Raw genomic sequence first — 24674 nt, forward strand, 5'->3', positions numbered from 1 at the left:
GGTAGTGAAAGTGGAGGGATGTGTCCCCACCACAGTGCCTGAGCTCCTCCTTGGTGTAGATGTTCCTGTCCATGAACTTCACCTGCTCGGGGTCCTTCAGGAAGTGGCACTCGGCCTTTCCCATCCACTGAACACCCCTCTATGGGCAGAGAGGTGGGTCAGTGGCACCTCAACCCCCAGCAACCCCCTGCACCCCACAGTAGCTTGGGAGCTCAAGAGGCCACCCCTGCCCCTTTTTTCACACCCCACTCTGCCACATGCCTGCCACGGCACTGGCTGCTGGGTGGGGGGAACCCCCCCCAATGGATGGAGGTTTGGGAAACCCCCAGAGCAGATCTACCCCCTCAGAGCCCCCCAGCCCCACTCCGATGGGGAACACAAAGGGATCCCCATAAGAGCATGTTTGCACTGACCCACCACCTCTTATACCCCCTCTCCCACCCCTGTCCCATCATCCTCCACAACCTTGGTTCCCCTCCAGATCAGTTTGGGGGTGGCCTACCCTCTCTCTTGCTCCTTTTGGGGATCCCTCCTATGTTTCCCCCCTTTTCCCATCATGTCCAGCTTCCTGCTGACCTGAGGGCTCCTGGCCCACAGATGAAGGGATAGAGGAGGAAGAGGAGGAGGAAGTGGAGGAGGAAGAGGAGAGGGTAGAGGAGGTATCACGTGCATCTACCATTTACTGCAACTGCAGCCCCTCCACCCCAGGAGGACTGGCCCCTCACATCCCTCAGGTGACTAGGGAGAGGGAGCTTGTCTCAGATATCTTGGGCAGTCCCCAAGAGTGTTGTTTTTTGGGGGGCATCCCGTGGCTGCTGCTGGCAATTGCCCGGTGCTGGCCAGGGGTGTGGAACATTGGGTTTGGGGACTCCCTGTGAGAGCCAAATGTGGGAAAGCCTGGGACCCCTGGAGTGGGGAAAATGGAAATGGGCAATACTGGAACTGTGGGGGTAATATGGATAGGGGAGAGCCCCGGGTACCCCAGAACTCGGAATGGGGGACCAAGAGAGGAGGGAGCCCAACAGCGCAGAGGGGCACGGAGCTCACTAAAGTGTAGGCTGGAAAAAGGGGGAATCTGAAGAGGGACAATTCCTGGGACTGCTAGCAGGCTTGAACAGGAAACCCCTAAGACACGTGGGACCTTCAGCAGCACAGGCAGGCGGAGCCCCAAGAACCTCAAAGTGGAGAGATCAGAGATGGATTTTGGGCTGAATCCTGGTGTTTTGAAAATCTCTATGGACACAAGATGCCTGGTGACTTCTAGAGATAGACTTGGGCAGGAGGAACCTCCAACCCAGCATGTTCACACCTTGTCTATCCTCCCAAGAAAGGATTTCTTATTCCAAAACTTTGCCAGATGGAGGAGGAGGCTGCAAGGAAGAGGAATGTAGGAACGCAACCAGCTAGGATGAATAGTGGTTTAGGCTCAGTGACATATACCGGACACATCAACCTGAGACCATGGGAAACAGGATACGGAAAGAGAACTATCTGGTCAGGTCATGGTGAGAAGAGTGTGGTCATGGGAGTCAGTATGTTGATGGTATGTTAATGGAACTATTTTATATTAAGTCTTGTTTCTGGTTGTTCTTCTCACTTGGTTTGGGACCTGTCACATATAAGGTCTTGTTACGAGTTCATGCAGCTGATTGGACCCCTACCCTCAGAATACCCCTATATATTGTTATGTTCATCACACCCCCCATCACTGGATCTTGCCCTTCAGATTGTGCAGTTTCTGTGTTTGTTATTTTGTTAAAGTTCTCTATTTTTCAGGCAAATCCATCATTCCCGTCCCTCTATTTTGCCATATTGCTCCCAGCTGGACTGGACTTGGTGTTGCAGAGAGCCAGACTGTAATAGAAGAAGATGCCCCAGGACACCCAGGCAGATCAGGAGGAAGTCACTGTCCCTTTCCCCTGCTCTATCTTTTAGCTGAAAATTGCCCTGGGCTGCAGGACAACCCCTCTGCTGATGCTGACCTGTGGGGGACTGACTGAGGGATCTCCTTCCCCTTCCCTCTGACATGGAGGAAAACACCATCCTCTCCTTGGCCTTCCTCCCCCAGGCACTGAGCTGCAGACAGAGACCAGGGAGAACAAATCCCTGCCACAGAACCTTGTGGAAGAGGCACTTTGGAACAGCTCCACGGCGCAGGAATCCAACGGGGAGGAAAAGCCCCAGAGATCCCACATGAGGAGGGGCTGCACACCCAGCCCAGGGTGTTCTGAGGAGGAAAGACCCACCCTGTGCCAGGAAAGCAGCCAGAACTTCAGCCAGAGCTCTGACCCGGGGGTCCAGCAGCATATTCACACCAAAAAGAAACCCTCCTCCTCAACCACCAGTGGGTGCACACGGGGAAATGGCCCTGAGAGTGTGAGGAATGTGGGAAGAGCTTCACTCAGAGCTCCACCCTGATACCCCACCAGAAGATCCACTCGGGGAAATGGCCCTATAGGTGTTTGGAATGTGGGAAGAGCTTCAGTGACTGCTCCCACCTCCTCTGCCACCAGAAGGTCCATACTGGGGAATGGCCCTGTGAGTGTCCCAAGTGTGGGAAGAGCTTAAACTGGAGCTCCCACCTCATCACCCAGAGCGATGCCTTGACCTCACACCAGTAGTCCCACGTGTAAGGGAAGCCCTGCAAGTGCCCTGACTGCAGGGAGAGCTTTGTCCAACTTTATAACCCACCAGAGGACTAATATTGGATGATCCACATTGGGCAGAGACCAGTGGTCTACACTGGAAGAAGATATGTTGACCAATATTCCTGCTGAACCACACTGGCCAGAACCCTCGTTCCAAGTGATCCACATTGTGAAGACATCTGGCTAGTGGTGTCCACATCCTCCTTGTTCCCCACAGGCACCCTGATGAATGCAGAGAATTTGGAGTTCAGGGGGATATTCCAGAAGGTCTGGGGATTTCTTGGGGATGTAGGGGAGTCTTCTGCATCGGTGTGCACAGCAAAAGCCAAAAGGGATTGAGCCAATCATTTTGAAACAACACAATCACACTGAAAATGGTTCCATGACCCCACAGAATCTCTTGATACAAATCCCAAATGGCTTAATTCCACTTTCAAAACATCTTAATTTGAGTGGAGCCTCTGGACAAAGTTTTGGCAGACACAGGGTTTCTCCCCAAAGTGGATCCTACAGTGGGAGATCAAGTCGGTGCTCTGGCCAGAGCTCTTCCCACAGGAGACCAGTCTCTTGCCATGATGAATCCTTGGGTGGGAGCTGAGGGCTGAAGCTGGAGCTGTCACTGAAGCTCCTCCAACACTCAGGGCAGGTGAGTGTATGTGGGTGATGGATCAGGCTGTGTAAGGACCTGAGGAGCAGAGCTGCCCATCTTCAAACACTGCCAAGGCCACCCAAGGGCTTTGCCATGAGATAAGCACACAAGGGAGTAACAGGAAGGAGCTGACTCCAGGCCTGGCAGAGGCGAGATCTGGGTGGCACGTGCTGGGAAATGCATGCCCACAAGAATTCCCACTGTGGCAAAGTGTGTAAAGAAGTGACTGCTCATATGCACATCACTGGTCAAATGAAGTTCACCCCAAGTTATGGGCACACTGGCAGCTGCCACCACCAATGACCACTGAATCCTCCCTTCCCCCTCCCATCCTGCCCTCCCCTGATATTCTGATATTCCTCAGTGGATACCTGGCACTTGGACTGTAGGTAAGATCAGGGTGGGACAATTATCCAGGTGTTATCTCAGGCCTGGGGGAGGTTAACAAAGCTGGGGGAGGAGAATGGATCGCTGAGACTGGACACAAAGATTGCAGAATTTATAGGCCACAAGGAAAGCCCAATCCAGCAACTGTGTGAAATCAGCTCTGACTGGGTCAAAGGGAATTCTGGCAGGGGCAGACAGTGACCACCGATTCACGGCCACCAACCCCAGAAACAACCAACTCAAAAGAAAAGAAACTCTGAGCATGTGGACTAACAAATGCAGTCTTCCTAATGAACTTCTGTTCTGCCAGTTGATGAGGTCAACACAAAAGACACAACTTTAAGAAATAAGCATAATTTTCTATAGTTCAAAAGAGCAAAGAATTAAAAAAGGATAAGTAATGTACCAAATAATTAGTACAAAAGATTGCCTACAGCAATTAATAAAGATCCTTGAATGACTGACCCCATGGAAAGGTGACCCACATTGCAGCAGTTTGGGGAGAACTGTTGCCCCTGTGATGGACTCATGTTGCAGCAGTTTGCAGACAGCTGTTGCCCTTGGGATGGACTCACTCTGGAGAAGTTTATGGAGAACTGTCTTCTGTGGTAGGGACCCCATAGAGCAGCAGAGGAACAATTCCTCTCCCCGAGCAGTGGGAGAAGCCACAGATGATGACCTGACTGTAACCCCCATTCCCTGCCTCCTTGTGCTGCTGGGATAGAGCTGGGAAGGAGGGGGGATTGGGGGAAAGGAGGTTTTAAGGGCTTATTTTATTTATTATCCTGCTGTTATTTTGTTAGTTCATTTAATATCTCAAAACAGAGCCTCTTTTGCCTGTGATGGTGTTTGGTGAGGGACGACTTTCCCGGTCCTTATCTCAACCCATGAACCCCTTGTTACATATTTCCTCTCCCCTGTCTGACTGTGGAGGGGAGTGAGTAAGTGGCTTTCATGGGTGCATGGCATCTGGCCAGCATCAACCCACAACATTTGGGTTCCACCCAAAGCCTGGTCAGGGCTCAAGAAGGAACTAGGGGAGTTGGCTTTGGTGATATACCTCCAAACAAGGCCACATATCTGATTTCATTGCTTTGACTGGGCCCTAAACATGGAAAGATAAATACACTTGTGTCACATTACATATTTCACTAATGATCATTGATATTTCACTAATTAGCAGATGCAAGTATCATATAATGTTTGGTTGGAAGGTTCATCTAGAGATCAACTTTGGCGCAGGGCCTGCTGTTCAGGCTCAGTACTTCAATTTCCAGTGTCAGACCCCATCCTGATAGAAGTTTTCCCCTGCATTCATCCAGGTGCCCAAAGACCAGCAGCCAGGTGTCTTCCCAATGTGGATCATGTGGAACATAGGTCACCAGGTTTTCACTCAACATGGATCACCAGGAATGTGGATCACCATGTTTTTGCACAACATGGGTCACTGTGGATAATGCAACATGGGTCCTCTAGTAGGTGATGAAGTTGGACCAGGAGATAAAACTCTTCCTGAAGTCAGGGCACTTGTAGGGCTTCCCCTACTCATGGGTCCATTGGTGTGAAATCAAGACAGAGCTGTAGGAGAAGCTCTTCCCATACTCAGGACACTTGTAGGGCCTCTCAGTGTTGTGGATGTGCTGGTGGGTATGATGAAGGTGAAGTTGTGCTTGAAGCCCTTCCCACAGTCGGGGCAGCAGAAGGGCCTCTCCCTCTGTGTGTGTTTGCTCACGCATGACCAGATGGGAGCGCCTCTGAAAACTCTTCCCACACACAGGACACTTGTAGGGCTGTTCCTTACTGTGGATCTTCTGGTGGTAGATCAAGTGGGATCTGAAGCTGAATCTCTTTCTGCAGCTGGGGCACTGGTAGGGCCGCTCCCCAGTGTGGACAAGCTGGTGGGAGAGAGAGAAGTTTGGAACTCTGGCTGAAGCTCTTCCTACATTCCCTGCATGTGTAGGGCTGCTCCCCAGTGTGCAGGCTCTGGTGGATGATGAGGTCGGAGTCATCACTGAAGTCCTTCCCACATTTCAGGCACTTGTATGGCTGTTCCCAGGTGTGGATCTTCTGGTGGCAGATCAGGTGGGATCTCTGGCTGAAGCTCTTTCCAATATTCCAAGCACCTGTAGTGATTCTCACCAATATGATGCTACTTGTAGACCACCAGGTCTGAGCTTTGGCTGAAGCTCTAGCTGCCTTCCTGGCACAGGGATGGGTCTTTCCTCCTTGGAGCACCCTGGGTTGGATTTGGAGCCCTTCCTCATGGGATATCTCTAAGGTTTTTCCTCCCGTTGGATTACTGTGCTGTGGAGATGCTCAAAACGGCCTCTTCTGCAATGTTCTGCCAGGGGAATTTCTCCTCCCTGGTCTCTGCCTGCAGCTCAGTGCCTGGGGAGAGGAAGGACAAGGAGAGGATGGGATTTGCCTCTATGCAAGAGGGAAGGGGAAGGACTTCCCCCAAATCCATCAGGATGGTGTCAACAGTGGTGTTGTCCTGCAGCCAGGGGAGATACTGGGCTGGGAGATGGAGCAGAGGAGAGGGGGAAAGGTGCATTGACCTCCTCCTCACCTGCCTCAGTGTCCTGGGGCATCTTCCTCTTTCTTACAGCCTCCTTCTCCATCCAGCCAAGGCTTAGAAATGACAAATCCTGGTTTTGGGGGAAAACAAGGTATGGGACTGTTGTGTAACAAGGTATGACAGTGTTGGGTTGGGGTTTCCTCCTGTCCAAATCCATCTCCAGAACTCACCAGGCATCCTATGTCCACACAAACCTCCAAAACAAGATGCAGACCAAAAACCTCTCCTATGGGAAAAGAAGGGCACCAGTGAGTTTTTCAAGAAGCAAGAGAATAGGCAGCTGACTGTGCTTGTGAATGAGCAGCTGCTGGATTTTTGCAATTCCCTTCAGTGGGCACAAAAGCGCGGTGCTCTGCTGCCTCATTCTTCTCCTTCTGTGATCTGCACAGGACTGAAGCTGAGCGAGGTTATTCAGCTTTGCCCCTTTTCAGCATCTGTGCTACACGTATGCACTGTGACATGTCTTGGGATCTTTTGCCTTTGTGAGGCTGTAATGTGCCTGCTGGTACAAAGACCTTTCTATGGTCTCCTGACTTTAGGGTTCTGGGGGTGTCCCCTATACAGGATGCTGGGAGTCCTGCATGCATTTTAAGTTAGATCTCTACAGGGTCTCCAGCCTCTTCAGGTTGCGTGCGTTCCTGGCAATTTCAGGTGTCTTCGCTCTATGGTCTTCCCACTTTGGGGTTTTTAAGGTTCCCCTTCTCTGGGCTGCTTGGGGGTACCATGGGTCCAGGTGGCTCCCCTTCTCTGAGGTCCTGCTTATGAATGCCCAGGGTTTTGGGCATCCCAGGGGTTCTTTCTCTCCTGACTGTGTCCGAGGGGTCCCCCTTCTCTATGCTGTTGGGGGTCCTGGCTTCCCTCCTACGTTGGTAATCTCTCCTCCTATGGAGACTGCCTTGGGTCCGCCCTCTTAGGATCCTGGTTTCAGGGCCCTGGGGCTTCTCCCTCTTTCTCCTGCTCCTCCAGCCTTCTGGGGGTCCCCCAGCACCAGTTTTGCCCCTCTCCCCACACTGGGGATTCCATGTTTCCCCCTTGCCTGGCTCTCCCCGGGGTCTCCAATACTTCTGTCCTTGCCAGCACCCCTCAACGCTTCCACATGGCTCCGGGAACCCCGCATTGCACCACCCATAGCAGGGACTCTGCCAGGGACCCCCAATATCCCACTAAGGAGCATTTGCAGCTCAGCCTTGAAGTCCTGCAAGCTGAAAATATCCTACTCCACCCAAAAAGGAGTCCCAGGGACACCTCAAGATATTTGGGCCGAGCTCCTCTTCCCAGGTTACCTGCAGGGAGGGAGAAACCCCCAGGGGCAAGCTGGGCTGCAAAAACAGTGACCATTGCAAGACTACCCCTTTTCCCTCTTCCTCCTCCTTGTGTCTCCCTACTCCTCCTCTTCCTCCTTCTTAATCCTGCTTTTTTTCTCCTTGTTTGTCCATCCTTTCTCTCGCTCCTTCTTAATCCCTCCTTCTTCATCCCTTTTCCTCCTTCCCCCACAGCCAATACGAACACTGCCTGGAGCAGCTCCTGCCCCTCCTGCACTGCCTTGTATGTTTGCAGAGCTGCTCTCTTGGGCTCCAACGTTTTAAGGTTGCTTAAAGAATCACCAGGAAACCCATCAGCAAAACCAGGCCTCATATAAAAATGACCCTACAACAAAGTTCCTTGGCAGGGTTCACTCTGCCGCTTACTGGATGCTTAAAGCACTCTGAGAAACAGCAAAAACCAAAAATCAATCAATTCAAATGGAAATAAACCCAAAACCATTTTACTGGATGCTGGGGGCGGGGGGTGGGGGGGGGGTGGGGGATGGGACAGAGGAGAAGAGGAGAGAAAAGGATAGAAAAAGGTAAGGATAAAGAGGAATATGGAAGACCCCACTGCTGAGTCACAAGGGTCAGAGTAGACACCTGTGCAAAACTGAGCCTGGATTTCAACAGTTTATGCTTAAAGGCCCAATAGCACTTAACTTAAACTTAACAGCACTTCATTGAAATTTAATCAGTAACTTCACATAGAATTTATTACACCACAACAGGAACATATCTGACTTATTTTAAGTACTGACATATTTTAATCTGACATATTGTAAGTATTTCTGACTCCAGGAAAGCAGCACTCCCAGGACATTTGCTACGGCATATGCAGCGTCACACACGTATGGACAGAAGCAGTCTGTACAAGGTCCCTGAGGGAAATTCCCCTGGAATCCAGTGGATTCACAGAGGCCCCAGCACAGGGAGGTCACTGTCGCAGCTGCTGCAGTTCAGGAGAGTTCCAAGGGTGTAACGTGGAGTCGGTGGTCAGAGACAGAGACACACTTTGGAGTTGCAAGTGGCAATAATAGAGAGAGCTTTATTGTTTGAACCCAGCTTTATAGAGGGGGTTTGAAAATGCCCCAGTCTAAACAGCTCATTGGTCTGATCCTACCACCTCTCAGTTCTCTGACCAGTGAGATGTCTGCAGCTTAGGGTGGAATGTGACTGGGTGAAACTGCCCAGCTTGTACCGTAACTCAAGGGTCTCACTCAGGGCTGCTGTTTATAGGGCCCAAGGGATGGGCTTTAGTCACAGACATTTTCCATCCTGGCCCAAGCTCAGGCCGGTGACTTTCTGGGAAAGGTTGAGAACTAAAATATGATCCCATTTGGGATGTTATTCAGGCAAAAAAAAAAAAAAATTCTAAGGCTGTTGGAGCTTGTTGGACAGCAGCAGTCCCTGGAACAGCCAGTGTTGGTGATAAACTCAAGAGGAGCTGAGCCTAGGGGCTGCTTCTCAAGGCCAAGGCCTACACAAGTATTTCTCAGATCATGGTGTGGCCTGACAGGAGGGCGGGCTGGGGAGAGATTTTCCCGAGTGTGTCCACTGATGTTTCATGAGATCTGAGAGGCTTTGAACCCTTTTACCACATTCCTCACACTTGTAACGCTATTCCTGTATGCCAGTGCTGGTGGGTGTTGAATGCAAATGGAAGAAGAGAATTTCCAGAGCCCGGAGCTGGGTGAGAGGTAGACAGGAATCAGCACAGGATGATGCAAAGCGGCTTTCCAACGGAGTGCCCGAGCTGTTCCTGTCCAGCTCCGCTCTGGAATGCCTTTCTGGAAAGGGCACTTGGCCTTTCCCCTCTGCTGGAACACCCCTCTGTGGGCAGGGACAGAGGTCATGGTGTGCCCCCCGCCACAGCAGCTCCCAGCACCCCACAGCCGGTTGGGAGCTCAGGAGGCCATGCCGGACCCCCCTTTCCCACTCCCCTCTGCCCCACCGGCTGCTGGGCAGGGGGAACCCCTCAAGAGCCCCCCCAGAGAGGATCTGCTTCCGCCAGAGCCGCAGGGAACCCCTCCAAGGAGCTATGAGGGGACCCCCTTCGGGAACCACCTTCCCGCTGCGCCACCTCCCTTCATCTTCCCTCTCCCATTCCTTTCCCCTCGTACCCCCAAATCCCAGCTCCCCCCATCTCGGTTCGGGGCTGACCCACCTACTCTAACATCTTCTCTCTTCTTACCGGGTCCCGTTCCGTCCCCCCAGAGACCCCGGCCCGCAGGCGGAGCGGGGGACGCTGACGGCGGCGCAAGGGGAGAGGAAGAGGAGGAGCAGGAGCCGGAATAGGAGGAGAAGCTGAAAGACGGCGAGGAAGAGGGGTGTTTATTCTGATTCTTGCCTCGAGTTTATGTACCAGGGCCAGCTTCTGTAGCTGTCTGATCTTCTGTAAAGGCGAAGAAGAAAAAGCAGCAGAAAGCGGAGGAGGAAGAAGAGGAGGAAATTCGCACGCTGTGTCCGCAGCCTTCCCGGCCTGTGGAGCATCTGCCCCGCCTCATCCCGCAGGTACCGGGGAGGGGGAAGTTACCCCAGATAGCTTGGGCGTCCCCGGGAGGTGTTTTGTTCCAAGGGATCCCGGCTGTGTCTATCGGCAGAGGCCGGGAGAGGATGCGGGGTCTCGCACGCCAACTGGAGATCGCCCGGCGGGGGGCAGGGCACACGGGCTCTGGCTGTCCCTGCTGTGGGAGACCGGAGAGGGGCGATACGTGTTTGGAATAGCCCCGGCAGACTAGAAAGGAGGAAGCACAGAGTTAACGGGGAGGGCAGGATTCCGTCGACCCTGAAACGGGGGACTTGGGAGGGGGGACGTGCCCGGCATCCTGGAGTGGGGCGAGCCTGAAGAGTGGGAACCCTGGGACCCCCAGCAGCCGAAACAGAGAGTCAGAGGAGAAGGGACCCCTAGGACCTCTAAAACTTCCAGCAACCCTAAGCAGGACCCAGGAGAGGGAAGACCTCCAGGACCCCAAAATGGAGAGACCAGAGGGGGGAATCTTGGAGGACTCCTGTGCTGAATCTTAATATTTTGGAGGTTTTTTTTTTTTCTGCTTCATGGTGTTTCAGAGGTTTTCATGGACACAAGATACCTGGTGACTTCTAGAGATGGACTTGATCAGGAGGAACCTCCAACTCAGCACACTCACACAGTGTTTTCCTCCCAAAACCAGGATTTGTCATTCCTAAGGCTTGGCTGAATGAAGGAGGAGGCTGCAAGGAAGAGGAAGATGCTCCAGGACAGCCAAGCAGGTGAGGAGAAAGTCATTTCCCATTTCCCCCTCACTTCTGCTCCATCTCCCAGCCCATCATGGCCCCCAGCTGCAGGACAACCCTGCTGCCTGTCCTGCCGGGCACAGGTAGAGGGGATCTCCTTCCCCTTCCCTCTGGCACAGAGGCAAATCCCATCCTCTCCTTGTCCTTCCTCCCCCAGGCTATGAGCTGAAGACAGAGATCAAGGAGGAGAAATCCCCCTGGCAGAACATTGCGGAAGAGGCCATTTTGAGCACCTTCACAGCACAGGAAGCCAATGGGGAAGAGAAGCCCCAGAGATCCCACACCAGGAGGGGCTGCAAACCCAGCCCAGGGTGCTCCAAGGAGGACAGAGACCCCCTGTGCCAGGAAGGCGGCCAGAGCTCAGAGCTGGTGAAGAAGACTCAGGTGGGGGACAAGTCCCACAAATGCTTGGAATGTGGGAAGAGCTTCAGCCGGAGCTTCCACCTCCTCCGCCACCAGATGATTCACACAGGGGAACGCCCCTATGAATGCCTGGAATGTGGGAAGAGCTTCAGCCGGAGCTCCTGTTTGATCCGCCATCAGGTAATTCACACAGGGGAACGGCCCTACCAGTGCAAGGAATGTGGGAAAAGCTTCAATGACCGCTCCAACCTCCTCACCCACCAGCGCCTGCACTCCAGGGAACGGCCCTTTGAGTGTGGGGAGTGTGGGAAGAGCTTCAGCATCAGCTCTGACCTGATCCAGCACCAGAAGGTCCACAGTGGAGAACGGCCCTATGAGTGTTCCGAGTGTGGGAAGAGATTTCGGACCAGCTCCCATCTCCTCCTGCATCAGCGGATTCACACGGATGAGCGGCCCTTCCGCTGCCCCGACTGCAGGAAGGGCTTCAAACGTAACTCCCACCTCACCCTGCACCGGCGCATCCACACCAGGGAGAGGCCCTACGAGTGTCCTGAGTGTGGGAAGAGCTTCTCCAGCAGCTCTGGCTTGACCCAACACCAACAGTCCCACTTGTAAGGGAAGCCCTGCTGTGGAGGCCCAGGGGCCCACAACTGGAGCTGTAATACCTCAGTCCTGGAAGGTCAAAGGTGACAAGGATCAAAGAGAGAGTCCTGTAAAATAAAAATGAAGCCACGGGGCTAGCTTCTTAGCCGGCCCTGCGCCTGCTACAGACTCCCTCTGAATACAGTGGTCTCACCCATGGGCATTTCCAGGCTCATGTTAATGCTACAGGCTTTATTGGTATCACCCAGTTTAACTGCCCTTTTTTCCTTATAGGTACTCCCCCTAGAATGTTCTCCCCTCTCTTGTCCCCTATTGGTCCCGGTTTACTGTGATGCTCTGCCCCTGTTACTTCATTGGTTCCTCAGTTGGCTGCCCCTGCTCTGCAACACTTGTGCTCAGTTCCCATTGGCCTCGGATCTGCCTCTTTTTCCCCCCCATATAAAACTCTGTCCTCAGCTGTCTGTCCCTGGACCCTCTTCATCACAATAAACCAGGTTTGGAGGTCCACACAAAGACCGGTCTCTGGCCTTGTTCATCAGCAGTCTAAGCAAGCCTGCTCTGGGCTCTGGGAGTGCAGGTGGTTCACAGAGGCTCGTTGTGGATGCTCCACAACACCATGCGAGTGCCCTGACTGTGGGAAGAGCTTCATCTGCTGCTCCAACTTCATCACCCATCACAGAACCCACACTGGATGATTCACAGTGACCCTCACTGGGCTGAAACCTGGTGATCCATGTTCCAGGTGGCCCGTGTACTGGGTCTGTGTGGCCAGGTTTTGGAAGTAGGGGGCTACAGGGGTGGCTTTTGTGAGAAGCTGCCAGAAATTTCCCCATGTCCAGCAAAGTCAGCTTCTGGGTGGACTCACAACTCACCAACACCAAGCCCCCAGTGACACCCCAGGGATAATGGATTCAAGAAGGAAAAAGTTCTTGTGCAGGTGGAATTGGGTGCAGAGAAGAGCAGAGTGGGAACATGTGAAAGGAACAGCTCTGCAGACACCCAGGGCTGTGCAGGAGGGGCAGGAGCTGCTCCAGGTGCCAGAGCTGAGATTCTCCTGCAGCCCCTGGAGGAGCCTATGCTGGAAGAGGGGGATGCCCGAAAAGAAGGATGTTGAGCCCGTGGGAAGCCCGTGCTGGAGCAGCCTCCATTCAGGGTCCTGTGGATCCCTGGGCCGAGGAGCCCACACTGGAGCAAGCAACTTTGCTGGAAGGACCTGAGGCCGTGTGGCAGCTCACACTGGGGCAGGGGAAGGACTCCCGACTTCTGTTCCTGAGCAGCAGGAGGAGGAACGAGCTGTGATGAACTGACCATGACACCCATTCCCATCTCCCTGTGCTGTTGGAGGGAAGAGGGAGAGCCCAGAAACGAGGAAGGCTGGGGGAAGTGTTTTAAGTCTCATTTTCATTGTCATTATCCTGCTCTGATTTGGTTGGTAATAAATTGAGGTCCTTTCCCCAGGGTGAGTCTGTTTTGCCTATGACAGTGTTTGGGGACCAATCCCTCCTGGTCCTTATCTCAATTCCTGGGCCTTTCCTTTTATTTTCTTCCCCCTGTCCAGGTGCAGAGGGCAGGGACAAAGTAGGTTTGGTGGCGCCTTGCATCCAGTCAGGGTCGACCCACCGGAGGGGGTTAGTAGTGGCCTGTGAGGGTCCCCAGACATCCCCCCTGGAGCAGGGTGTACCCCCTTGCTGCAGCCTCAGCCCTCAGGCCGTGCTCAACCGAGCAGAGCACTTGGTGCTGGTGACTCAGCAATGTCCAGACAGCCCCGCAGCGCTCAGCCTGGACTCCAGCTGTGACCCCCAGGCTCAGCGCTCCCCGCCAGGGGAATTAGGGCAGGGAACACGTGGAGGGCGCCAGGGGCAGCCCCCGAGCTGTCCCGGAGAGGGTGGCTGAGGTGGGGGCAGTGCGGGCGGGGGCCCGGCCCTGCCTGGGCACGGCTGATGCCCCCCACATTCCGAACTGCTCCAGACTGGTGCTCCCAGTGCAGCGCGGCTGCCTCGGGGCTGCGGCCCCTGCCCGGCGCTGGCCATGGGGCGAGGGGCCGCAGCCGGGGCCGGACTGGTGCACTGATGGTGCTGGGAGCCCCCCCGGCTCTGGGTTGAGCAGGGAGGCGGGGGAGGGAACTGAAAGGTGTTTGAGAGGACACGTAAGGGAAGGTGGGACAGTGGGAAAAGGGTTCCCAGTGGGAGACCCTTCGTGTCCCCCATCACTTGAACTCTGGAGCGATTTCCTGGGGCTCTGGGGGGGGTGAGATCCACACAAGGAGGGGCCCCAGTCCCCCTGTCCTTCCCTCAGGAGCAAATAGGGGACTCCCCCGCACACAGCAGCTGGTGCTACAGCAGCCATGTTGCAGAGTGAGGGCTGGAAAGGGGGGTCCAGAGTGGCCCCCTGAGCTTCCAGCCTGATGTAGGGTGGTGGGGATAGGGGGGTGCATCCCCCAACTTGCCTCCTTGCCCACACAGTGGTGTTCCTGTGGATGGCAAAGGCCGAGTGTCACTTCCTGAATGGCCCTTTGTGGGTGAGGTTCATGGACAAGAACATCTATAACCTAAAGCAGCTCCAGCACTTCAACAGTGGTTTGGGCACTTTGAGGGGATACCCTGTAGGCGTGACTGGGGGTAGCACGGTCGGGATGGATGGAGACGAGAGATCTCTGAAGCCAAGTCGTGGAACTTGCGGTTTATTGCAAAGGGCGTGGGTACAGGGCCCTGCTGGGAGCTGCCAGCTGCAGCTCGGAGCAGGCCCGAGAGAAGAGAAAGGATGAGAGGGTAATAACGTAAAAGGCAAGAGCTAAGAGCATAGAAAAGTAAGAGCGCAATAGTAAAAGCAAGAGAACAAGTGCAAAAGCAAGAGCATAAGAGCAAAAGCAAGAGCATAAGAGAGCGAAGTTCCCATTACAATACAATATATCATCTTCTGTGTTGAATATTCTGATTCTCACTAACCAATCTAGTACAGCATACAAATCCTATAGCATTTACATACAGCCTATAAGAATCACTACATTACCATATTGTGCTACATTTTAAACCCAAAAAACTACTCTTCAGACCCCTTCTGCCAAGCTGGCAGGGTCTGCTCGGACCCTTGGACCTGCCTGCTTGCAGAGGGTATTGTTTCATCAAAAGGGGATTACCTTCAGCCGGCCACACCATTGTTTTCCTGTTGTTCAGTAACTAAGGGATGTCAAAGCTTGCTTTCATTTCAATCTCGTTTATAGTTTCTATATTCTCAAAATCTTTTGCCAGGCAATCATATTTGTAAGGCTTTCTTGTTTCATCTTCCCCAACATCACCCCATATGGGAACACCCAGGCCCAGTACTGGAACACCCAACTGGAATTACTGGAGAAGAGATGGGCTCAGGTACTGCTGTACAGGGACACATACTGTTGGTACACCCCAATCACCTGGCATGAGCAGACCTATTTTTGAGGATAACAACTCCACATCTCCACAAAAATCCCCAAATCCTCCTGATTATTCCTCTAAATCCCAAATTCTCCTTGAAATCAAACTGAAATAGTTGGGATTTGAAGATCTTTGTTTAATTACTGTATTTTAGCCCCAATTTCATCTGTTTGTAAGAGATTAAAATGGCTCAAAAGAAAACAAAGGCCCAAATAGAACGATTTACATGTTGGTGTCATGTGAGTATCTCTGTAGCTGGGTTGTTTGGGTGGGAAGAGCCCTTTTTGAAGCCTTTGATTTGAATAGTTTGGTCTTTGCACAATCCATCACCACTTGTCTATGGAAGATGCCTGTGGACCGTAGAGAATTAGAACAATTGAATTAAAAAGACCTCTTTGTTGCAAAAGACCTCAAAGATCATTCAGTTTTCCCTGATACCTCCTGAAGAAATGAGTGGTGGCTGCTGGTGAGATTTTTTGGAGTCTAAAGTCAACAAGATTGCTCTGCCCAATGAATTTCCAATGTTGGTCTGCATTTTAATGGATGTTCCTTCCCCTGCATTCATCAGGGTGCCTGTGGGGAACAAGGAGGATGTGGACACCACTAGCCAGATGTCTTCACAATGTGGATCACTTGGAACGAGGGTTCTGGCCAGTGTGGTTCAGCAGGAATATTGGTCAACATATCTTCTTCCAGTGTAGACCACTGGTCTCTGCCCAATGTGGATCATCCAATATTAGTCCTCTGGTGGGTTATAAAGTTGGACAAAGCTCTCCCTGCAGTCAGGGCACTTGCAGGGCTTCCCTTACACGTGGGACTACTGGTGTGAGGTCAAGGCATCGCTCTGGGTGATGAGGTGGGAGCTCCAGTTTAAGCTCTTCCCACACTTGGGACACTCACAGGGCCATTCCCCAGTATGGACCTTCTGGTGGCAGAGGAGGTGGGAGCAGTCACTGAAGCTCTTCCCACATTCCAAACACCTATAGGGCCATTTCCCCGAGTGGATCTTCTGGTGGGGTATCAGGGTGGAGCTCTGAGTGAAGCTCTTCCCACATTCCTCACACTCTCAGGGCCATTTCCCCGTGTGCACCCACTGGTGGTTGAGGAGGAGGGTTTCTTTTTGGTGTGAATATGCTGCTGGACCCCCGGGTCAGAGCTCTGGCTGAAGTTCTGGCTGCTTTCCTGGCACAGGGTGGGTCTTTCCTCCTCAGAACACCCTGGGCTGGGTGTGCAGCCCCTCCTCATGTGGGATCTCTGGGGCTTTTCCTCCCCGTTGGATTCCTGCGCCGTGGAGCTGTTCCAAAGTGCCTCTTCCACAAGGTTCTGTGGCAGGGATTTGTTCTCCCTGGTCTCTGTCTGCAGCTCAGTGCCTGGGGGAGGAAGGCCAAGGAGAGGATGGTGTTTTCCTCCATGTCAGAGGGAAGGGGAAGGAGATCCCTCAGTCAGTCCCCCACAGGTCAGCATCAGCAGAGGGGTTGTCCTGCAGCCCAGGGCAATTTTCAGCTAAAAGATAGAGCAGGGGAAAGGGACAGTGACTTCCTCCTGATCTGCCTGGGTGTCCTGGGGCATCTTCTTCTATTACAGTCTGGCTCTCTGCAACACCAAGTCCAGTCCAGCTGGGAGCAATATGGCAAAATAGAGGGACGGGAATGATGGATTTGCCTGAAAAATAGAGAACTTTAACAAAATAACAAACACAGAAACTGCACAATCTGAAGGGCAAGATCCAGTGATGGGGGGTGTGATGAACATAACAATATATAGGGGTATTCTGAGGGTAGGGGTCCAATCAGCTGCATGAACTCGTAACAAGACCTTATATGTGACAGGTCCCAAACCAAGTGAGAAGAACAACCAGAAACAAGACTTAATATAAAATAGTTCCATTAACATACCATCAACATACTGACTCCCATGACCACACTCTTCTCACCATGACCTGACCAGATAGTTCTCTTTCCGTATCCTGTTTCCCATGGTCTCAGGTTGATGTGTCCGGTATATGTCACTGAGCCTAAACCACTATTCATCCTAGCTGGTTGCGTTCCTACATTCCTCTTCCTTGCAGCCTCCTCCTCCATCTGGCAAAGTTTTGGAATAAGAAATCCTTTCTTGGGAGGATAGACAAGGTGTGAACATGCTGGGTTGGAGGTTCCTCCTGCCCAAGTCTATCTCTAGAAGTCACCAGGCATCTTGTGTCCATAGAGATTTTCAAAACACCAGGATTCAGCCCAAAATCCATCTCTGATCTCTCCACTTTGAGGTTCTTGGGGCTCCGCCTGCCTGTGCTGCTGAAGGTCCCACGTGTCTTAGGGGTTTCCTGTTCAAGCCTGCTAGCAGTCCCAGGAATTGTCCCTCTTCAGATTCCCCCTTTTTCCAGCCTACACTTTAGTGAGCTCCGTGCCCCTCTGCGCTGTTGGGCTCCCTCCTCTCTTGGTCCCCCATTCCGAGTTCTGGGGTACCCGGGGCTCTCCCCTATCCATATTACCCCCACAGTTCCAGTATTGCCCATTTCCATTTTCCCCACTCCAGGGGTCCCAGGCTTTCCCACATTTGGCTCTCACAGGGAGTCCCCAAACCCAATGTTCCACACCCCTGGCCAGCACCGGGCAATTGCCAGCAGCAGCCACGGGATGCCCCCCAAAAAACAACACTCTTGGGGACTGCCCAAGATATCTGAGACAAGCTCCCTCTCCCTAGTCACCTGAGGGATGTGAGGGGCCAGTCCTCCTGGGGTGGAGGGGCTGCAGTTGCAGTAAATGGTAGATGCACGTGATACCTCCTCTACCCTCTCCTCTTCCTCCTCCACTTCCTCCTCCTCTTCCTCCTCTATCCCTTCATCTGTGGGCCAGGAGCCCTCAGGTCAGCAGGAAGCTGGACATGATGGGAAAAGGGGGGAAACATAGGAGGGATCCCCAAAAGGAGCAAGAGAGAGGGTAGGCCACCCCCAAACTGATCTGGAGGGGAACCAAGGTTGTGGAGGATGATGGGACAGGGGTGGGAGAGGGGGTATAAGAGGTGGTGGGTCAGTGCAAACATGCTCTTATGGGGATCCCTTTGTGTTCCCCATCGGAGTGGGGCTGGGGGGCTCTGAGGGGGTAGATCTGCTCTGGGGGTTTCCCAAACCTCCATCCATTGGGGGGGGTTCCCCCCACCCAGCAGCCAGTGCCGTGGCAGGCATGTGGCAGAGTGGGGTGTGAAAAAAGGGGCAGGGGTGGCCTCTTGAGCTCCCAAGCTACTGTGGGGTGCAGGGGGTTGCTGGGGGTTGAGGTGCCACTGACCCACCTCTCTGCCCATAGAGGGGTGTTCAGTGGATGGGAAAGGCCGAGTGCCACTTCCTGAAGGACCCCGAGCAGGTGAAGTTCATGGACAGGAACATCTACACCAAGGAGGAGCTCAGGCACTGTGGTGGGGACACATCCCTCCACTTTCACTACCTACCAGCCCTGGCACATAGGAAATGGCCTTACAAGTGTGGGAAATGAGGAAACAGGTTTGCAGCAGCTCAGATTTCACGAAGCATCACTGGACACACTCGGGGAAGAGTCTGTCCACGCTTCACCAAGCCAAACCATAATCTGAGAAATGGGCTTTTGGCCTTGGCCTTGATGATCAAACCCTGGGCTCAGCTCCTTTTGGGCTTACCTCAAACACTATCTGCTCCAGGGACTGCTGCTGTCCAACAAGCTCCAACAGCCTTAGAATTTTTTTTTTTTTTTGCCTGAATAACATCCCAAATGGGATCATATTTTAGTTCTCAACCTTTCCCAGAAAGTCACCGGCCTGAGCTTGGGCCAGGATGGAAAATGTCTGTGACTAAAGCCCATCCCTTGGGCCCTATAAACAGCAGCCCTGAGTGAGACCCTTGAGTTACGGTACAAGCTGGGCAGTTTCACCCAGTCACATTCCACCCTAAGCTGCAGACATCTCACTGGTCAGAGAACTGAGAGGTGGTAGGATCAGACCAATGAGCTGTTTAGACTGGGGCATTTTCAAACCCCCTCTATAAAGCTGGGTTCAAACAATAAAGCTCTCTCTATTATTGCCACTTGCAACTCCAAAGTGTGTCTCTGTCTCTGACCACCGACTCCACGTTACACCCTTGGAACTCTCCTGAACTGCAGCAGCTGCGACAGTGACCTCCCTGTGCTGGGGCCTCTGTGAATCCACTGGATTCCAGGGGAATTTCCCTCAGGGACCTTGTACAGACTGCTTCTGTCCATACGTGTGTGACGCTGCATATGCCGTAGCAAATGTCCTGGGAGTGCTGCTTTCCTGGAGTCAGAAATACTTACAATATGTCAGATTAAAATATGTCAGTACTTAAAATAAGTCAGATATGTTCCTGTTGTGGTGTAATAAATTCTATGTGAAGTTACTGATTAAATTTCAATGAAGTGCTGTTAAGTTTAAGTTAAGTGCTATTGGGCCTTTAAGCATAAACTGTTGAAATCCAGGCTCAGTTTTGCACAGGTGTCTACTCTGACCCTTGTGACTCAGCAGTGGGGTCTTCCATATTCCTCTTTATCCTTACCTTTTTCTATCCTTTTCTCTCCTCTGCTCCTCTGTCCCATCCCCCACCCCCCCCCCACCCCCCGCCCCCAGCATCCAGTAAAATGGTTTTGGGTTTATTTCCATTTGAATTGATTGATTTTTGGTTTTTGCTGTTTCTCAGAGTGCTTTAAGCATCCAGTAAGCGGCAGAGTGAACCCTGCCAAGGAACTTTGTTGTAGGGTCATTTTTATATGAGGCCTGGTTTTGCTGATGGGTTTCCTGGTGATTCTTTAAGCAACCTTAAAACGTTGGAGCCCAAGAGAGCAGCTCTGCAAACATACAAGGCAGTGCAGGAGGGGCAGGAGCTGCTCCAGGCAGTGTTCGTATTGGCTGTGGGGGAAGGAGGAAAAGGGATGAAGAAGGAGGGATTAAGAAGGAGCGAGAGAAAGGATGGACAAACAAGGAGAAAAAAAGCAGGATTAAGAAGGAGGAAGAGGAGGAGTAGGGAGACACAAGGAGGAGGAAGAGGGAAAAGGGGTAGTCTTGCAATGGTCACTGTTTTTGCAGCCCAGCTTGCCCCTGGGGGTTTCTCCCTCCCTGCAGGTAACCTGGGAAGAGGAGCTCGGCCCAAATATCTTGAGGTGTCCCTGGGACGCCTTTTTGGGTGGAGTAGGATATTTTCAGCTTGCAGGACTTCAAGGCTGAGCTGCAAATGCTCCTTAGTGGGATATTGGGGGTCCCTGGCAGAGTCCCTGCTATGGGTGGTGCAATGCGGGGTTCCCGGAGCCATGTGGAAGCGTTGAGGGGTGCTGGCAAGGACAGAAGTATTGGAGACCCCGGGGAGAGCCAGGCAAGGGGGAAACATGGAATCCCCAGTGTGGGGAGAGGGGCAAAACTGGTGCTGGGGGACCCCCAGAAGGCTGGAGGAGCAGGAGAAAGAGGGAGAAGCCCCAGGGCCCTGAAACCAGGATCCTAAGAGGGCGGACCCAAGGCAGTCTCCATAGGAGGAGAGATTACCAACGTAGGAGGGAAGCCAGGACCCCCAACAGCATAGAGAAGGGGGACCCCTCGGACACAGTCAGGAGAGAAAGAACCCCTGGGATGCCCAAAACCCTGGGCATTCATAAGCAGGACCTCAGAGAAGGGGAGCCACCTGGACCCATGGTACCCCCAAGCAGCCCAGAGAAGGGGAACCTTAAAAACCCCAAAGTGGGAAGACCATAGAGCGAAGACACCTGAAATTGCCAGGAACGCACGCAACCTGAAGAGGCTGGAGACCCTGTAGAGATCTAACTTAAAATGCATGCAGGACTCCCAGCATCCTGTATAGGGGACACCCCCAGAACCCTAAAGTCAGGAGACCATAGAAAGGTCTTTGTACCAGCAGGCACATTACAGCCTCACAAAGGCAAAAGATCCCAAGACATGTCACAGTGCATACGTGTAGCACAGATGCTGAAAAGGGGCAAAGCTGAATAACCTCGCTCAGCTTCAGTCCTGTGCAGATCACAGAAGGAGAAGAATGAGGCAGCAGAGCACCGCGCTTTTGTGCCCACTGAAGGGAATTGCAAAAATCCAGCAGCTGCTCATTCACAAGCACAGTCAGCTGCCTATTCTCTTGCTTCTTGAAAAACTCACTGGTGCCCTTCTTTTCCCATAGGAGAGGTTTTTGGTCTGCATCTTGTTTTGGAGGTTTGTGTGGACATAGGATGCCTGGTGAGTTCTGGAGATGGATTTGGACAGGAGGAAACCCCAACCCAACACTGTCATACCTTGTTACACAACAGTCCCATACCTTGTTTTCCCCCAAAACCAGGATTTGTCATTTCTAAGCCTTGGCTGGATGGAGAAGGAGGCTGTAAGAAAGAGGAAGATGCCCCAGGACACTGAGGCAGGTGAGGAGGAGGTCAATGCACCTTTCCCCCTCTCCTCTGCTCCATCTCCCAGCCCAGTATCTCCCCTGGCTGCAGGACAACACCACTGTTGACACCATCCTGATGGATTTGGGGGAAGTCCTTCCCCTTCCCTCTTGCATAGAGGCAAATCCCATCCTCTCCTTGTCCTTCCTCTCCCCAGGCACTGAGCTGCAGGCAGAGACCAGGGAGGAGAAATTCCCCTGGCAGAACATTGCAGAAGAGGCCGTTTTGAGCATCTCCACAGCACAGTAATCCAACGGGAGGAAAAACCTTAGAGATATCCCATGAGGAAGGGCTCCAAATCCAACCCAGGGTGCTCCAAGGAGGAAAGACCCATCCCTGTGCCAGGAAGGCAGCTAGAGCTTCAGCCAAAGCTCAGACCTGGTGGTCTACAAGTAGCATCATATTGGTGAGAATCACTACAGGTGCTTGGAATATTGGAAAGAGCTTCAGCCAGAGATCCCACCTGATCTGCCACCAGAAGATCCACACCTGGGAACAGCCATACAAGTGCCTGAAATGTGGGAAGGACTTCAGTGATGACTCCGACCTCATCATCCACCAGAGCCTGCACACTGGGGAGCAGCCCTACACATGCAGGGAATGTAGGAAGAGCTTCAGCCAGAGTTCCAAACTTCTCTCTCTCCCACCAGCTTGTCCACACTGGGGAGCGGCCCTACCAGTGCCCCAGCTGCAGAAAGAGATTCAGCTTCAGATCCCACTTGATCTACCACCAGAAGATCCACAGTAAGGAACAGCCCTACAAGTGTCCTGTGTGTGGGAAGAGTTTTCAGAGGCGCTCCCATCTGGTCATGCGTGAGCAAACACACACAGAGGGAGAGGCCCTTCTGCTGCCCCGACTGTGGGAAGGGCTTCAAGCACAACTTCACCTTCATCATACCCACCAGCACATCCACAACACTGAGAGGCCCTACAAGTGTCCTGAGTATGGGAAGAGCTTCTCCTACAGCTCTGTCTTGATTTCACACCAATGGACCCATGAGTAGGGGAAGCCCTACAAGTGCCCTGACTTCAGGAAGAGTTTTATCTCCTGGTCCAACTTCATCACCTACTAGAGGACCCATGTTGCATTATCCACAGTGACCCATGTTGTGCAAAAACATGGTGATCCACATTCCTGGTGATCCATGTTGAGTGAAAACCTGGTGACCTATGTTCCACATGATCCACATTGGGAAGACACCTGGCTGCTGGTCTTTGGGCACCTGGATGAATGCAGGGGAAAACTTCTATCAGGATGGGGTCTGACACTGGAAATTGAAGTACTGAGCCTGAACAGCAGGCCCTGCGCCAAAGTTGATCTCTAGATGAACCTTCCAACCAAACATTATATGATACTTGCATCTGCTAATTAGTGAAATATCAATGATCATTAGTGAAATATGTAATGTGACACAAGTGTATTTATCTTTCCATGTTTAGGGCCCAGTCAAAGCAATGAAATCAGATATGTGGCCTTGTTTGGAGGTATATCACCAAAGCCAACTCCCCTAGTTCCTTCTTGAGCCCTGACCAGGCTTTGGGTGGAACCCAAATGTTGTGGGTTGATGCTGGCCAGATGCCATGCACCCATGAAAGCCACTTACTCACTCCCCTCCACAGTCAGACAGGGGAGAGGAAATATGTAACAAGGGGTTCATGGGTTGAGATAAGGACCGGGAAAGTCGTCCCTCACCAAACACCATCACAGGCAAAAGAGGCTCTGTTTTGAGATATTAAATGAACTAACAAAATAACAGCAGGATAATAAATAAAATAAGCCCTTAAAACCTCCTTTCCCCCAATCCCCCCTCCTTCCCAGCTCTATCCCAGCAGCACAAGGAGGCAGGGAATGGGGGTTACAGTCAGGTCATCATCTGTGGCTTCTCCCACTGCTCGGGGAGAGGAATTGTTCCTCTGCTGCTCTATGGGGTCCCTACCACAGAAGACAGTTCTCCATAAACTTCTCCAGAGTGAGTCCATCCCAAGGGCAACAGCTGTCTGCAAACTGCTGCAACATGAGTCCATCACAGGGGCAACAGTTCTCCCCAAACTGCTGCAATGTGGGTCACCTTTCCATGGGGTCAGTCATTCAAGGATCTTTATTAATTGCTGTAGGCAATCTTTTGTACTAATTATTTGGTACATTACTTATCCTTTTTTAATTCTTTGCTCTTTTGAACTATAGAAAATTATGCTTATTTCTTAAAGTTGTGTCTTTTGTGTTGACCTCATCAACTGGCAGAACAGAAGTTCATTAGGAAGACTGCATTTGTTAGTCCACATGCTCAGAGTTTCTTTTCTTTTGAGTTGGTTGTTTCTGGGGTTGGTGGCCGTGAATCGGTGGTCACTGTCTGCCCCTGCCAGAATTCCCTTTGACCCAGTCAGAGCTGATTTCACACAGTTGCTGGATTGGGCTTTCCTTGTGGCCTATAAATTCTGCAATCTTTGTGTCCAGTCTCAGCGATCCATTCTCCTCCCCCAGCTTTGTTAACCTCCCCCAGGCCTGAGATAACACCTGGATAATTGTCCCACCCTGATCTTACCTACAGTCCAAGTGCCAGGTATCCACTGAGGAATATCAGAATATCAGGGGAGGGCAGGATGGGAGGGGGAAGGGAGGATTCAGTGGTCATTGGTGGTGGCAGCTGCCAGTGTGCCCATAACTTGGGGTGAACTTCATTTGACCAGTGATGTGCATATGAGCAGTCACTTCTTTACACACTTTGCCACAGTGGGAATTCTTGTGGGCATGCATTTCCCAGCACGTGCCACCCAGATCTCGCCTCTGCCAGGCCTGGAGTCAGCTCCTTCCTGTTACTCCCTTGTGTGCTTATCTCATGGCAAAGCCCTTGGGTGGCCTTGGCAGTGTTTGAAGATGGGCAGCTCTGCTCCTCAGGTCCTTACACAGCCTGATCCATCACCCACATACACTCACCTGCCCTGAGTGTTGGAGGAGCTTCAGTGACAGCTCCAGCTTCAGCCCTCAGCTCCCACCCAAGGATTCATCATGGCAAGAGACTGGTCTCCTGTGGGAAGAGCTCTG

General features: G+C 52.4%; 1 protein-coding gene, 2 long non-coding RNA genes and 1 pseudogene across 4 annotated transcripts; 2 read left to right on the forward strand and 2 right to left on the reverse strand.

Moving 5' to 3' along the window:
• Positions 1-4830: 4830 nt before the first annotated feature.
• LOC132340440 (zinc finger protein 300-like) lies at positions 4831-6305 on the reverse strand (annotated as a pseudogene).
• Positions 6306-8235: 1930 nt separating this feature from the next.
• On the reverse strand, positions 8236-9862 carry LOC132340633 (uncharacterized). Its single transcript, XR_009489950.1, has 2 exons — positions 9734-9862; positions 8236-9399 (listed from the first exon to the last, which is right to left on the reverse strand). It is a non-coding gene; the product is annotated as an uncharacterized LOC132340633 (long non-coding RNA).
• A 74-nt stretch (positions 9863-9936) lies between these two features.
• LOC132340580 (zinc finger protein 436-like) lies at positions 9937-12321 on the forward strand. Of its 2 annotated transcripts, none has more exons than XM_059871655.1 (3): positions 9937-10080; positions 10636-10818; positions 11000-12321. In XM_059871655.1, the coding sequence occupies exons 2-3, from the start codon at positions 10767-10769 to the stop codon at positions 11818-11820; spliced, it is 873 nt and encodes a 290-aa protein (XP_059727638.1). In that variant the 5' UTR covers positions 9937-10080; positions 10636-10766; the 3' UTR covers positions 11821-12321. The 2 variants fall into 2 exon arrangements, with proteins under 2 accessions (XP_059727638.1, XP_059727639.1); XM_059871656.1 differs by having other exon boundaries at positions 9939-10080; positions 10740-10818.
• A 9008-nt stretch (positions 12322-21329) lies between these two features.
• Positions 21330-23030, forward strand: LOC132340667 (uncharacterized). Its single transcript, XR_009489984.1, has 2 exons — positions 21330-21607; positions 21789-23030. It is a non-coding gene; the product is annotated as an uncharacterized LOC132340667 (long non-coding RNA).
• Positions 23031-24674: the final 1644 nt, after the last annotated feature.

The sequence above is a fragment of the Haemorhous mexicanus genome, chromosome 32, assembly GCF_027477595.1.
Source record: "Haemorhous mexicanus isolate bHaeMex1 chromosome 32, bHaeMex1.pri, whole genome shotgun sequence".
Taxonomy (NCBI): domain Eukaryota; kingdom Metazoa; phylum Chordata; class Aves; order Passeriformes; family Fringillidae; genus Haemorhous; species Haemorhous mexicanus.

Bases quoted from the DNA above. Each gene is read 5' to 3' on its own strand.
- LOC132340580 (XM_059871655.1), top strand. From the start codon at position 10,767: ATGAAGGAGGAGGCTGCAAGGAAGAGGAAGATGCTCCAGGACAGCCAA. The intron at 10,819-10,999 runs GTGAGGAGAAAG...TTCCTCCCCCAG, and splicing joins GCTCCAGGACAGCCAAGCAG to GCTATGAGCTGAAGACAGAG.